The sequence below is a fragment of the Rhinoraja longicauda genome, chromosome 12 (genome assembly GCF_053455715.1).
Source record: "Rhinoraja longicauda isolate Sanriku21f chromosome 12, sRhiLon1.1, whole genome shotgun sequence".
Taxonomy (NCBI): Eukaryota; Metazoa; Chordata; class Chondrichthyes; order Rajiformes; family Arhynchobatidae; genus Rhinoraja; species Rhinoraja longicauda.
Window position 1 is genome coordinate 41,299,600 of NC_135964.1, and position 13,949 is coordinate 41,313,548.

At 41.3% G+C, this 13,949-nt stretch overlaps 1 protein-coding gene across 1 annotated transcript in view; it reads right to left on the minus strand.

Annotated features, from left to right (window-relative positions):
• Positions 1–2,438: 2,438 nt before the first annotated feature.
• hunk (hormonally up-regulated Neu-associated kinase) overlaps positions 2,439–13,949 on the minus strand; it is a 43,468-nt gene continuing 31,957 nt past the window's right edge. Inside the window, exons 8-10 of the mRNA XM_078408757.1 lie at positions 11,745–11,825; positions 7,262–7,430; positions 2,439–4,064 (exon numbers count right to left, since the gene is read on the minus strand). Coding sequence (XP_078264883.1) covers positions 3,397–4,064; positions 7,262–7,430; positions 11,745–11,825 — 918 coding nt within the window. The 3' untranslated portion in view covers positions 2,439–3,396. The remainder of the gene's footprint in view (positions 4,065–7,261; positions 7,431–11,744; positions 11,826–13,949) is intronic.

The following is a 13,949-nucleotide window of genomic DNA, read 5'->3' on the forward strand; positions in this document are numbered from 1 at the left end:
CAGAGATTTATAGAGATGTTGCCAAGATTTGAGGGCCTGAACTCTAGGGAGAGGTGTCAACTATCTCACTCCCAAATAAGGGACAAGGTGACGTCACCGCCACAGGTGACCTCACCCAGCCAGCGGCCACGTGCTCCCACTCCACCAATGGCGGCCGCCCGGGCTGGGAGGCGGGTTGCTACGCAACCTCCATTAGGCGGCGCCGAGGCCTCCAGACCCACACTGTCCGGAAGGTACACACAGATTTTAACCAGCATCTGCAGTTCTTTTCCTATTACACTGTCCGGACCTACACTGTCCAGGCATACAGCGTCCGGGCCTGCAGCACCTCACGGGCCTAATACGGGACAAGGGCGGTCCCATACGGGACAAACCAATTTAGCCCAAAATACAGGATGTTCCGGCTAATACAGGACAGTTGGCAACCCTAGAGGTTGGGCAGACTAGAACGTTATTCCTTGGAGCGCAGGAGGATGAGGGGTGATCTTATGGAGTTGAATCAGATCATGAGGTTTCTAGGGTAGATGCACAGTCTTTTACCCAGAGTTGGGGAATTAAGAACCAGAGGACATAGGTTTAAGGTGAAAGGGAAAAGATTGAATAGGAACCAGTGTGGCATTTTTTCCCAGACAGGGTGGGGGTATATGGAACGAGCTGCCAGAGGAGGTGGTTGAGACCAGTGCGAAAACAACGCTTAAAGGGCATTTCAACAGGTACGTGGAAAGGTTTAGAGGGATATGGGTCAAATACAGGCAGGTGGGACGAGTGTAAATGGGGCATCTTGGTCAGCATGGCAAGTTGGGCCGAAATGGCTGTTTCCATGCTGCATGACTCTACGACTGTATGTCCTCTAATGTGGTGTGATAAGTAACACACTTGTGTAGGGTATGCACTGCTCTAGTGTAGATTGCAGATTTTGCAGATGTCCTCTATGAAATTGATAGTATTTCTGTTATGTATATATATATTTCAGTGTAAAAATCCATGTTTCCGTCAGTGGCTATGTTGCATCTCCATGGCATATTCTTGGATGGGAATCTTTTGAAATCACTGAACTGATATGAACTTCAATGTCTTACACATCGTTCTTACGGTAAAATCATTTGAACATGTTAAGTCTTGATGAAAGAGATGTATCTGTTTACTGCCCAGAAAACCAACCAAATGTACAAAATTAAATTGCTTTCAAGGAAGAAAATTGTGAAATTCATCACGTAAATAAAATGTGTTTCTAGTTTTAATGTGTGCATTAGTCCAAATCAACTTGCAATTTGTCGAGGCAGCCATGTGCTAATCACTATGCTGCCTTTCAGTTGTGCCTGAAACTCGGAATGATTATGCAAAAACTGACCCAGGAAATTTACCATGCATTTCTAATTAGAAATGCGATCATTCTGTACCATTTGGAATTGAATTACACAAGTGTACATTAACATCTGCCATTTATATCTATTTATTGTTTCATTTATTTCTACAATTGAGCAATTTAGTCTTTATTGCGTCTTAATTTTCATCCATCTTTCTCTTGAAAATATTAATGGTTATGGACTATGGGAAGAAACATACAGTAGAAGGTCATTTCGACCTTCCTAGTGGGAATAAACACTTCATTTACGTTTTCAAAACTATCTGTCAGTGAACAGTGTATAGTTGTATAGACACAAAAAGCTGGAGTAACTCACCTCCAGCTTTTTGAGTCTATCTTCGGTTTAAACCAGCATCTGCAGTCCCTTCTCACTGCTTCCAACTTGTATAGCTGCTTCCAAAATAGTCAAGGCTTCAAATTTAATCCAGATGCCATTTCTAGTCACATTATGGAATTGTAGCTAAATTCCATTTTTTGCAATGTTATAGCTGTGCTGGGTTAAGTCTCTTTTCTTGACAGAACCTTTGCTGGCATTGCATGATATAAGGGCTATACATTCTTCCATTGTGAATTCCATTCCTGAAGAAATATTTTGACTTTTAGTCCAGATGTAATATTCCCAGAGTGCGTTACCCACTCATTGCAAACATAATTACAGACAGGATCTATTCTTCATAGTTCAGTCAGTACGAGAGGGCCTCAGAGTGTGTTGCAATAATTGGCATCGTGGTTCAAACAAGAAAATAATTTGCCCTGTTCTATTCCAAGGTGCCTGACTATTTTATTATATTTCCTGACATGCCTTTTGGATCCTGTGCATGTAAACAAAGCTTGTGTTTCAAATGAAAGTATCTGACGATCAAAATATCTCCTCACAAGCAAAGTAAGAGTCATGAATCACTGCAGCAGAGTCCATACAATTTCGGAACATTCCATTGCCAATGATTGAATTCACATTTTATTGCACTCCCTATAAAGAGGTTAAATGATTTCTGAAGGCAACTTCTTCAGGGTGAGATAGTCAGGGAATGCAAGATAAATTAAATCCTTGCAAATGATGTATGGGCTTGTTAAAAACGTACATGAAAAAGACGCTTTGTGACCTTGTCTGTTTCGTGTGGGTCCTAATATTCCACCATACGCAAGCTTAGTTTATTCAGACCTCCTAAATGTCATCAGTGTTGCCAATGTCATAAAACAAACCCTAGCAGAAGCCACCCACGATGAAGGGGCAAGCCCCCCCCGGCAGATTATGGAGGATAAACAGCAGTCTGTGACTAAACTGCTTTAGGGAAAATGAAGTCATATGTGATTCCGATTTAAATTGGCTAAATAATTAAGTTTGAGATGGTTAACAATTAAATTGTATGCCAATAAATAATTAGTTCCTTGATGAAGAACTAGTGATGACCAACAGAACAATAGTGGTGCAGCTGGTGGAGCCATTGCACTAGAGACCCGGGTTCAACTCTGACCTCAGATGCTGTTTGTGTGGAGTTCGCACGTTCCCCCTGTGAATGCATGGCTTTCCTCCAGGTGCTCCGGTTTCCTCCCACATGTCAAAGACATGCAGGTTTTTTTAGGTTAATTGGCCCCTGAATAATTGCCCTTAATGTGTCGGGAGTGGATGAGAAAGTGGGATAACATGGAACTAGTGTGATCGATTCTTGGCGGGGACTGGATGGGCCGAAGGGCCATTCAAAATCATTAAGTGAAAATGATTTACAAAGCTTCTTCTGAGGTGCTTCCCCTGTTCTTTTTAATATTCAACGGACCAAGGTTATTGTACAGGAAATGGATCAGCTTTGTGTTATTTTCAATTACACTGCCCAATTTCATGGTTTGCAGCTTAAAGAACCAAATTAGCTAAGCATGACAAAATCAGATTAATTTTTTTTTATGAGTTCCTGAGAGGATTTACGTAAAAGAAATCATATAATATATATATAGATATATATAGTGTATTGAATGAGCAATTTCACAAACATTATGCATGCATCCCAGAGATAAATCATGTCTTAGTTTATGGCTCAAGAATGAAGAGAACACTGGGGTTGTAGATTGCTGGCAGTATAGAATATCTCCTGTATAATAGTTGATTTTGGTGTCTCATGACCATTCACATCTGTGGGTCCTTCTGTGCGTGACTGTAAGGTTTGGTTCCGCTTTCTCAACATCTGCCCAATGCCCATCATTGGAAACTTGCCCCTGCTTTTGACCAGACAAGGATTGGCCAGTTCGTTAGATTTTGAGTTAGGCAAATCCAATGGACCAAGAGGTGATGTCTGGGGCCTTAAAAGATCTTTCTTCCCGTCATACGTTGGAACGGTGTGAGCAGGGTGGCTCAGAGGTTTCATGGGACGCAAGCATTCGTGCTCTTCGTTGGCCGCGGACGAGAAGACTCCTGCAGATCCTACGCCTCTTGGCCGAGGAACCAGTTCTATTTGATCTTGTCCCTTGCCAGGTGGATGCCCATTGCTGACGATGGGAAATATACCTTTTGTTCTTCTTTTTGACCTCACCAAGCCCAGTGGTGGAGATTCGTGCTGCCTGAGAGGCAGAGGGGTCCTTGGGTAGGTATGGTGCATTTCCAAGTATTCACCATCCAAGGAAGGTGTCTTGATGTAGCCATTCTTGCTGGCTCTGGCTCCGCCGACTGGAATGGATCCAACAGGAAGGCAAGGTTCCAACGACAGCCCTTTAGGCAAAACAAAACAGTATTTGAAGCTTCGGATTTCCAAAATTTTAAGAAAAAATAAATTCTCTCAGCAATTTTGCAGATGCTTAACACATGGCAGAAAATCTTATATAATTAAAAACAATCTGCAGATGCTGGTCTATGCCAAAGACAGATACAAAATGCTGGAGTAACTCAACGGGTCAGGCAGCATCTCTGGTGAAAATGGATAGGTGACTTTTCAGGTCAGGACCCTTCTTCAGACTGGTTGTGGCAGGGGAAGGAGGCTTTTCTTTCTTCCACCCCCCCCTCCCCCTCCCCGCACAATTAGTCTGAGGTCCTGACCCAAAATGTCACCTATCCAAATGTCATGATCTTCAGAGATGCTGCCTGATTCTCTGAGTTACTCCAGCACTCTGAATCTTTTTTTGGAAACCAGCATCTACATTTCCTTGTTTCTACTCTCTATCAATAACCATCTCACGTGTTACTTCTCTGGGATAATCCTCTTCCTTAATAAATAACAACGTAAAGAATATATTCAGTACCTTACCACATATCTTTTGTGTCCTCCCATAGATCTTCATTTTCCCTACCTATCCCCTGTGGAATTCTCTGCCTCAGAAAGCAGTGGAGGCCGATTCTCTGAATGCTTTCAAGAGAGTTAGACAGAGCTCTTAAAGATAGCGGAATCAAGGGGTATGGGGAGAAGGCAGGAACGGGGTACTGATTGTGGATGTTCAACCATGATCACAGTGAATGGCGGTGCTGGCTCGAAGAGCTGAATGGCCTGATGTTGTCTATTGTCTATTTATCTCTGACAACTCTTTTACTATTTAAATGTTATAGAAGGTCTATCGATTTAATGCAATGTCGATCATCATTCTATTTTCATACATTATGTTTGCTGCCCTCATTTCCTTTTCCATATACTCTCTGTACTTCCAAGAATCATTCTCCTTTGAATTATTAAGTTAATATTGATCATGTGAATTATTAAGTTAATATCTATCATATGAACACCTCCCCTGCTTCACCCCACTTTCTAACTCTTACATCATCCATGGAGCTGAGGTCTCTCTACAGCACTGTGGGAAATTATTAATTAATTTTCGGTGTGAGCAGGAAGGAACCAGATGCTGGTTTACACCGAAATTAGACACAAAATGGTGGAGTAACTCAGGGGGGCAGACAGCATCCCTGGAGAGAAGGAATGGGTGACGTTTCGAGCCGAGACCCTTTTTCACACTGATCTCGAGCTGAAAAGACACCCTTTCCTTCTCTCCAGAGATGCTGCCTGTCCCGCTGAGTTACTCAAGTAATTTTTGGTAGTTTGATTAATTACTTTAAAAGCTTTCATCATGATTTTCAAGCTAGCTGGATTTTTGGCAGAGCACAGCTACGATATAGAACATAAATTAAAAACAGAAAGTGAATTCTGGATTTAATACAGATGTGGAATATCTAAAATTTATAGGAGTGGTGAAAATTGATGATTGGAAGGGAATAGGATACTTTCTGGATCGCAGAAGTTGATGTAATTTACAACTACAATTGCCACCATTTAGAGAAAACCTTTCTTGTCCACTATGTTAGAGAAAACATTGACAGAAAGCAATATAGAAATGTTGGAAATCTGTAAAGAGAGGATATTGTTTCAGGAAGAAGGGCTTCACGAGTCCTGTTGAATGAACTCTGCCAGAAAAATTATAGTTCAAGTGTTGTGCAATTTCATTGAACTAAATCAGTTTGACAGTGTAGGAAAGATACTTTAAATAATGAAGTCTAAGGTTATACACGAGCGAGCACTGAGGTTCTAAAGAAAGCTAAAGAAAGGGGGAAGAAATTTACTTCAGCAGGATATGGACCAATTGGAAATATGAGCAGTGAAATGACATGTGAAATATAATCCAGTCAAGTGTAAGGAATTGTCTCCTGGGAGGCCAAATGTAAGAGGAAATTTTCTGCAAATAGCCAGGGCCTTCAATGCAGAGGGATCTAGGGCTGTAAGTACAAAATCATGGGAGGAATATACCGCACAGAGTCTCTTTCCCAGAATAGGGGAATTAATAACCAGGGAACATAGGTTTATGGTGAGGGGGAAAAGATTTAATAGGAATTTGAGGGGTAACATTTTTACCCCTGTATGGAACGAGCTGCCGGAGGAGGCAGTTGAGGCAGTTACTATCGCAACAATTAAGAAACATTTAGACAGGTACATGGGCAGGACAGGTTTAGAGGGATATGGGCCAAACGCAGGCAGGTGTGACTGGTGTAGATGGGACATGTTAGTCAGTGTGAGCAAGTTGGACCGAAGGGACTGTTTCCACGCAATATGTCTCTATGACCCTACATAGCTCGAAAGCGGCAACACAGGTAGATAGTGGTAAAGAAGACGTACTCCATACTTGACTTCATCCGTCGAGGTGTTGAGTATAAAAGTCAGAAAGTCATGTTGCAGTTTTATAAAACGTTGGTTTGTTCATATTTGGAGTATCGTGTGTATTTATGTTGCCGTGTTGTAGGAAGGATGTGGAGGCTTTGGAGAGGGTGCAGAAGAGGTTCACCAGGATGATGACTGGCTTAGAGTGTATTTGCTGTAAGGAGAGGCTTGAACTGGAATTGTTTTCTCTGAAGGGTCAAAGGCTGAGGGGCGACCTGGTGGAAGTATATAAAATTATGAGAGGCATAGGCAGGTTGGATGGTCTGAGTCTATTTCCAAATGTGGAAATGTAAAGTTCTAGAGGTCATAGGTTTAAAGTGTAAGAGGGAAAGATTAATGGAAATTTTGAAGAATTTTTGCACAGTGTGTCTGGATCAGGCTGCCAGGGAAATCATGGAAGCTTTCCAAAAGCAATGATTATGAAGGATTTAGACAGGCAGGTGAACAGGCGAGGAATGGAGTGATGTAGACCATGTGAAGGCAGATGGAATTGTTTTGGAATGGCATCATAGTCGGCATAAACATTTTTGGACAAACAACCTATTCCTGTGCTGCATTGTTCTATGTTCTGTGTACTTCTGTGGACAGAAAACTTCGTAACTCATGCAGGCAAATTCATGTTCATTGTTTTGCGCTGAATTGTTATTAAATTGCTCAGTCAATGCTGAAAATTGAACGCAAATTTTTGAGGTTATTCTATCCTCTCCATGGATGCTGCCTCACCTGAAGGGTGTTTCTTCCACATTTCCTGTGTGTCGCACTACATTGGGCTTACCTCTTTCAATTTTGGAGACCTTTCTGTCTGTCTGAACAACTTTACCGGGGTTCACTGGAGCAAGAAAACAGGGTGACTGTTTTGAAATTCCATAACTTTTCTCTGCCTTTCTGGAGAAAGGTTTCTGGATAACATCCATTCTTTTCCCTGAATCCTTGGCCTTCTTTTCCTGTGGAGGTGAATGCAATTTAAACGTCGTTTAAACAAAAAGAGATTTTGCAAAAATAAATTATACCTTAATATACCTCAGAGAACTTGCTTGCACCAAGACCTGGACAATATTAAGACAGAGCCTAGTAAATCGGAAGTAACATTTGTGCCGGACAATGTCCATCTCGAACAAGGAAGATACAGAACCATCACTAAGGTCTCACCGCCAACATTTCAGGGTCCCCATTATTCAGGGCCTCAAATGGACCAGCCACGTAAATACTATGGCTACAAGACCAGATCAGAGCCTGGGTTCCTGTGGTGGGCGACTCACGTCCTGACAGTGAACATCCCATCTTTGTCGGAAGAACAGTCCGGGCATGGACGCGTTGCTAATGTTATACTGTAGAAGGTAACAGGTCCTCAGTATTGCTGCTTTAACCGCCAGACAACTCAAGGCACGAGTGTATCTCTCAGAAAACCCTTGAGGGAGAAGTTTCTTCACCCCTGTCTGGAAGAGAGACCTTGTCTTCAGCCCATCTCCTTCTGTTACTGGTCTCTCTGAAATCCCAGTGGGATCACCATTAAGCCAGTTCTTTAGATTATAAACCTCCGCAAAGTTCAAACCACTTGAACGGCCAGAGTCAGTGATTCCGACTAATGTAAATCTGACTTATGTAAGGGTTCGCGGAACGGAACCCTTAAGTCGTGAATGCCTGTATACTTTTTTAATTATAAATAAAGTTTAGTTTAGTTTAGAGTTGCAGCGAGGAAACATGCCCTTAGTCCCACTGAGTCCGTGCCAACTAGCGACTCCTCATACATTAGCACTATCCTAGACATTAGGGATAATTCACGATCTTTACTGAAGCCAATTAACCTACAAACCTGGACGTCTTTGGATTGTGGGAGCACCCGAAGAAAACCCATGTGATCACAGGGAGAATGTTCAAACTTCGTACCGGTAGCACCCGTAGTCAGGAGCGAACCTGGGTCTCTGGCGCTGTATGGCAGCAACTCTACCATTGCGCCACTGTGCCATTGTTATTTTGGGGGGTGGAAATCATGGAATCTTAGCTTTTTTGGGCTTGTGTCAGCTTTATTTTTGAGCACTGTCAGTCTGTTTGAACAAGTTATCTAGATTGGCATGAATGTTAGCAATTCCATCAGCTTTAGTGTATACCTAATTATGCTTGATTATACTGTGCATTTAGCTAATGGGCAAAACCTGGGTCGCTTTCAAAGGCAAAGCAGCTGGTGAGGTGAAACTGTTCCTGTGTCAGCAGGTCTGCCTCAAGGAATTGAACATGAAATTTAAACTACGGGAATATGAAACTGGAGCACAGCTGCTCCTTACAGGAATCTCACAGGAAAAGACTTGACATAACTTTGGGGTAAAGAAAAATTTGAAATCATCAAAGCAAATTCTTAAAAACAGAAATTGTCAAGGCTAAAGAGTGTGTGGCAGCTGCAAACATTTGTCAAACAGCTTCAGGCAAACTTGAAGGTGAGTGGACAAAGAGGTCACTCTATTCACTGAAGCAAATAAGAGACAGTTTTCTCTTAACATCCAGATCGCAATGTAAGTTGACAGTAGCCACAATTAACACAGCAGATGGACAATCTGCACTGGAAAACAATGGAGCTTAAATGTTAAGAAATGACAAACAGCCTTATATTAGGTGATATACTGGAGTCTTTTTAAGGACTGGAGTAGATGTGGGGTTTTTTTTGCTTCTCCTCCTGGCATAAGCACCCTGGAAACAGCATACTGTTCTTGCATCATCTACCTATGACACAACTTTGGATAGTGCCCCTGTGATAGGTGCTGGCCATGGTATTAACTCTAGGTTAATACTTGAGCCCAAAGGTTTACGGTGAGAATGTGAAGGCTTAATCGGAACCTGAGGGGGTAACTTTTTCATACATAAGACAGTACATATAAGGAACAGGAGCAGCAAGAGGAAGTAGTTAAAGCTTAGTTTAGTTTAGAGATACAATGTGGAAGCAGGCCCTTCGGCCCACTGAGTTCACACTGCCCAGTGATCACCCATACACTATTTTTATCCCACACACTAGGACAATTTACAGAAACCAATTAACCTACAAAACTCCACATCTTTGGAATATGGGAGGAAACCAGAGCACCTGGAGAAAACTCACGAGGTCACAGGGAGAACCTACAGATTTCGTGCAGATAGCACGTAGTCAGGATTGAACTGGGTCTCTGGGGCTGGAAGGTAGCAGCTCCACCACTGTGCCACCCAAGGCAGGTACAATAATAACATTTGCTAGATGTTTGGACAAAAACAAGAATAGAAAAGCTTTGGAGGGAAAAGGGTCAAACGACAGCAAATGGGACTAGCGCAGATGAGCAGCTTAGTCAGAAAAGATGAGTTGGGCCGAAGGACAACTCAGCGACCATTTAGACTGGAACAGTGGATAGAATCTGACCTTGCTCAGCTCTCAGAAACTGAGAAATTAAACTAGCAGCTCATTAATCATATGCCTTTTAACATTGTTGCATTTTGAACATCTGTTTTCCATTAATAATTTAATAATTTATAATGGATTCTATTATTACTTGATCCTATTACTTGTCTTTTTCATTTCACCTCCACTTCAATTATTTTTCACACTGTGATGAAAGGACACAAAGTGCTGAAGTAAGTCAATGGGTCAGGCAGCATCTCTGGAGAACATCGAAAGCTGATGTTTTGGGTCGAGACCCCTCTTCAGTGAGACGTGCCTGTCCATGTTCTCCAGAGATGCTGCCTCACCCGCTGAGTTACACCAACACTTTGTGTCCTTTTGTGTAAACCAGCATCTGCTATTTCTTGTTTGTACTTTATGTTGTGATGTTAGTTGTCATTATATTTAGCTTTCTCTTTCCTTTAAAAACTATTCATTCTTTCTTCAGCATAGGTCAAATCTAAGCACTGCACACTTCCACCAAAGGCACATGAAAACTGACAAATATCTGCAGCAACAATTAAAAAAAGTTAATTGACAGCATTCTGGAATCAACGTAAAGTCCAATAATTTCAGATCATTACCACTGCTCCCATTTATTCAGACAGTAGCTACTGATTATGATGCAGGCTTTCTTATTTTCATCACCTCTCCACCTTTCTTCTTAGAGTCATAGAGTAATACAGCGTGGAAACAGGCCCTTCAGTCCAACTTGCCCACACCGGCCAACATGTCCCATCTACATTAGTCCCACCTGCCAGCATTTGGTCTATACCCCTCCAAACCTATCCTATCCATGTACCTGTCTAACTGTTTCTTAAATGTTGGGATAGTCCCTGCCTCAACTACCTCCTCTGGCAGCTTGTTCCAAACACCCACCACCCTTTGAGTGAAAGATGTACCCCTCAGATTCCCATTAAACCTTTTCTCCTTCACCTTAAACCAATGTCCTCTGATCCTCAATTCACCTACTCTGGGCAAGAGACTTTGTGCATCTACCCGATCTATTCCTCTCAAGATCTTATACACCTCTGTAAGATCACCCGTCATCTCCAGCGCTGCAAGGAATAGAGTCACGGCCTACTCAACCTCTGCCTATAGCTCAGACCCTAGAGTCCTGGCAACACCTTCTTGACTTGCCATTGCCACCTATTTTGCTTTGTGTCATCATATTTCAATCTGTTGTATATCATAGAACTCTTGTTCTTTCCCCTACCCCTTTCCTATTTTTGCACTTGCTTCAAAGACGATGCTTAATTTGTTCCATTTCTCACGAATCATTATCGTTTCTCCATTTACAAGTGATGACTGAGGGGCTAAGCATTGCCAGTATCGGCTGTATAAACTTTTTCATTGCTTTTGAGAGAATTCCCATGTAGATCTGCCCTCAGGTCAAGTCACGTCAAGTGTATTGTCATATGCATAAGTACACATACAACTGAAACCTTGCTTGCTGCAGTATCACAGGTACATAGACTTAGACAAACATACAAAAACATGAATTCCACAAGACGGTGATAAGAAAGACTGCAAAAAACAAGACATTAGTGCAAAACAATTAGAAAGTTCACGGTTCCTGTGAACAAGTCCATGTATTACAAAGCCAGGCAGATACTGTCCCACTCAGAAGAATCATCTAGGTAAAAGAATAAACTTTAAAAAACTGAAAGTAACCTTAAAAATAATTCCCAATTTGATGACTCAAGAGATCAATTTAAATTAAAAAACATTTGCTTTTATGAGGGAATTGTCCCAGAATATTTTGAACACAGCATGGAACTGTGACATCACTAGCAAATGTAAAAATCAATACAAATTTAATAATCCGGGATAAAATCTGATTAAACTGCAGATACTGTACCTCCTGCATTTCCTTGAGTCTGTATTTATCCAATTGATGCAGTATGTTCTTGTAGCAAAGACCATCTGCAAAGTCTGGTTTCTACAAAAGTAGAAAATATGATTAACATTGGCAGATGATTTTCTCAGTACACTCAGTCCAGTTAAATGATATATAGTTTAGAAAAGTATTTGTATTGGATAATTATTACTTTCAAAATGTCTTTGTTTTAAAGGGAACCCTGCATATAGAATTAACAAAATAACTTGGCTTTGCTGAACTTTTCCTTCATTAACCTGTTTTTATACATTTTCAAAGGACTTGAAAGTTTTAAACTTTTTTTATTCTGTTTTATTAATCTTTGCTTTAACCTGACAGTAATACGAGTGGATTGGAAGAGTTATTGGACATAGTGGAATGAACAGAAAGGAGATTAAAAGCAGACAAGCTCTGTAATTCTAGATCTTCAACAGTGTACGTACTAGGTTAGCTTTTGTATTGTCATGTTTAATGTGCCTATAATTCTTCCCATCCATTTCCCTCAAAGTTGTAGACAGCATTCAATTACCTAAACAAGAATTTTGTGTAGAATTATATCACGGGTCTGAGGTCACAAACAATTTTCATGTTATCTAAAGTTTCACAAAAAATAACCAAAGCATTGCGCAATATAATGAACTGCTGTGCAGGAAAACATAAAATGATCAACTCAAAATCAAACAGATATATAATTTTGATGGCAGCAATTTGCTTAGAGTCATACAGTGTGGAAACAGGCCCTTCGGCCCAACTTGCCCATACCAGCAACATGTCCCATCTACACTAGTCCCACCTGACTGCGTTTCGCCCATATCCCTCTAAACCTGTCCTATCCATGTACCTGTCTAAATGTTTCTTAAATGTTGCGATAGTCCCTGCCACAACCACCTCCTCTGGCAGTTCATATGCCCACCACCCTTTGTGTGAAAAAGCTGCCCCTCAGGTTCCCACTAAATCTTTTCCCCTTCACCTTAAACCTATGACCTCAGGTCCTCGATTCCTCTACTCTGAGCAAGAGACTCTGTGCGTCAATGTGCAATAGTCACTAAAGTAGTCACTAAGGTACCACAAAAGGTAGTATACAACCACCTTTGGCAGGATGACTTATCTTGGTTCAAGAATTGGAACCAGCTTATGACCTGTGACCAGAATGAAATGTGTAGGGTTGAGATGTCTTGACCCGAAATGTCACCCAATTCTCCGCCAATTTTATTCACTTTGACTTTCGGAAAGCAAAAATTTTCACTGTTTTAGCAGCACAATGTGCTCTTTCATATTGCTGTCTATTTTCTGTGTCAAGGAAAATATTACCTTTATTGCATTGCAGCAGCATTTTATTCATTTAGTCAAATAGATCTTCAGGGTCAATTTAATCTGATGTGGCAGATAGATATAGGGACCAAACCATTGTGCACTTTTTTTCACAAAAGAGTCTGAAGAAAGGTCCCAAACCGAAGTGTCACCTATCCATGTTCTCCAGTGACCAGCTTAGTTACTCCATTGCTTTGCATCTTTTTTTTGCAAACCAGCATCTGCAGTTCCTTGTTTCTACTTCTTAGGAGTTCAGATTTAGGAGTCCACACCCTGCTACACTGATTCTGCTTGCTAAAGTATCAAGGACCTGCTGATTGCTTAATAAATGATGTTCTCATGTGCAACCTCATCTGTAGTTGGTGGCACTAGCTGAATCACCATCACTGTGTCTCCAGCCCTGGCACCAAGCGGCAAAATACTTTCCCATTATCACTTGTTTATCATATTTCTCTGACAATATTATTTCCCCACAGAAATATTTCTACTCTTTCCATGTAAACGCCCAAAGGTTGGATCAGCTTGCTTCGATCAAGCTCAACAAATATCTGCTGTAAAATCTGCCTACTATTATCATAATTTTAAGAAAAGACCCCAACTCTCAGCCTTTTTTACAATGCCTCATTGTCTCAGTGCTTCCTCAACCACCAAAATCCCAGGCTCGCTGCCAATGCAGGCTCTTGCAGCAAAGACAAGTCACAGAAACAGCTATCAACGGAATATCCCTTACTGAAGGCAGTAACTCTCAACCAAATAATAGTGGCTGGTAAAACCATGTATCAAAGTATCAAAGTCATACCTCATGGTGCACTCAAACATTAAACATACTCTTAGGCTACATACATCACAGTTTCCTTTAGTTTTCTTTTCTTCTGA